Genomic DNA, 1,607 nt, shown 5'->3' on the forward strand with positions numbered 1-1,607 from the left:
TATTATTCCACATAACTCTCAACCATTAATTTCACATCGTTAACACAACCTCATAGAAATCAATTTCCAAAAATGCATTTCCAAATCAACATCCTCATTAATAAAACGAAAATAAGCCATCAAATAAAAAAAAGTCAAAAATTTTCCGGGGTGCTACAACCTTCCCCTCTTAACAAAAATTTCATCCCGAAATTTTAGTCGTCTTCCATAAACTATTCGGGGTACTTCTCTTTCATCCCATCAGTCCTTGTTGGTTTGCTGTTCCTGCCCTTCATTTCCTTTCAGCGCGTACGCTCTCGCTTGTTGTGGGGCCACCTGTCGAATGGTTGTGGTTGTTGCTGTTGTTCCCCATGTCCCTGCCTATTCCACATTCCTCCTTTGTTGTTATTCGGGCACACTCGAGACATATGTCCATTTCCACCACAAGTGAAGCATCGGATGCTTCCAGCTCTACACTCGCCAAAGTGGTACTTGGAGCACCGGTTGCAGTGGGGTGCCTTCTGTTGATTCCCTCTCGGCTGTCGCATGGCTTGCCGGTCATAGTCTTGCGTCTGGCGGAAAGTAGAACGGTGTCGCTTGTTGTCATAAGGAGCTCGGTTGTCTTCCCACTTCCTCTTGTCTCGATAGTTCGGTTGAGGTGTTGGTGGTGTAGCATTCGCCGTCGTCTCGTCCTTTGGTAGTGCTTCTTCCACATCTAAAGCGCAACTCAAAATTTCGGAGTACGAGATTCCTTTGCGGCTGGCCATGGCTACCCTTATCTCGTGTCTAAGGCCAGAACGGAATTTTGCGGCCATCTTCTCATCGGTGTCCACTAACTCGGGCGCATATCGGGTCATTTCACAAAGAGCACGGTCGTACTCCGTCACCGTCATGTTTCCCTGTTTCAGGGTGTGGAACTCCACTATCTTCGCCCGTCTATAGCTCATGGGAATGTACTTGTCGTATACCTCTTCCTTGAATTCTTCCCATGTGAGCGCCTCGTGGCGGGCAGGGTTCATAGTTCGTCGTTTAGTTTCCCACCAAAAATCGGCAGGTCCAGTCAGTTGATACGTCACGCAAGCTAGACGTTCCCTATCGGTGCATCCCATGAAGTCAAATATACGCTCGAGGTCGCGTATCCAAGCCTCTGCCTTCGGGGGCTCTCCCAGTCCGTCAAACTTTGGGGGGTTTTCCTTTCGGAAGGCCTTAATGTATTCTCTCTCTTGAGGTTGAGGTGGGGGTGGTGGTGGAGGATGGGGTTGATTCCCGACACTTCCCTCTGATTGTTCCTCCATGTCGTTCTCCACTTGTGGGCCACGTCTGCGTCTTGGTGGCATTCTGGTCCAAAAGACAAGTTAGTATCGTTGTTAGTATTCGTTGTTATCAAAATCGTAACTTCCTTGCATTCGTCGCACTCTGACGTTATATTGGGCGCCCTTATATGCGGGTTGTTTTATCCATGCCATTTACGCGAAGACGAAGGTTTTCCAACATATATTCTATCTCGTTATTTGTGATAAATCTAGGGTTCGTCACGCATCACCAAATTTGAGGCCGCCCTAAGGCTTCCTATGTTCACATGCTTACGTCGTAGTACTTTCACACATAACACATACTTAACTACTTAA

General features: G+C 47.4%; 1 protein-coding gene across 1 annotated transcript; it reads right to left on the bottom strand.

The window, feature by feature from the left end:
* Nucleotides 1-281: 281 nt before the first annotated feature.
* LOC121800892 lies at nucleotides 282-1,316 on the bottom strand. Its single transcript, XM_042200384.1, has one exon. It carries the CDS (start codon nucleotides 1,314-1,316, stop codon nucleotides 282-284), a length of 1,035 nt encoding a protein of 344 aa, XP_042056318.1.
* Between the last annotated feature and the right edge of the window lie 291 nt (nucleotides 1,317-1,607).

The sequence above is a fragment of the Salvia splendens genome, chromosome 4 (genome assembly GCF_004379255.2).
Source record: "Salvia splendens isolate huo1 chromosome 4, SspV2, whole genome shotgun sequence".
NCBI lineage: Eukaryota > Viridiplantae > Streptophyta > Magnoliopsida > Lamiales > Lamiaceae > Salvia > Salvia splendens.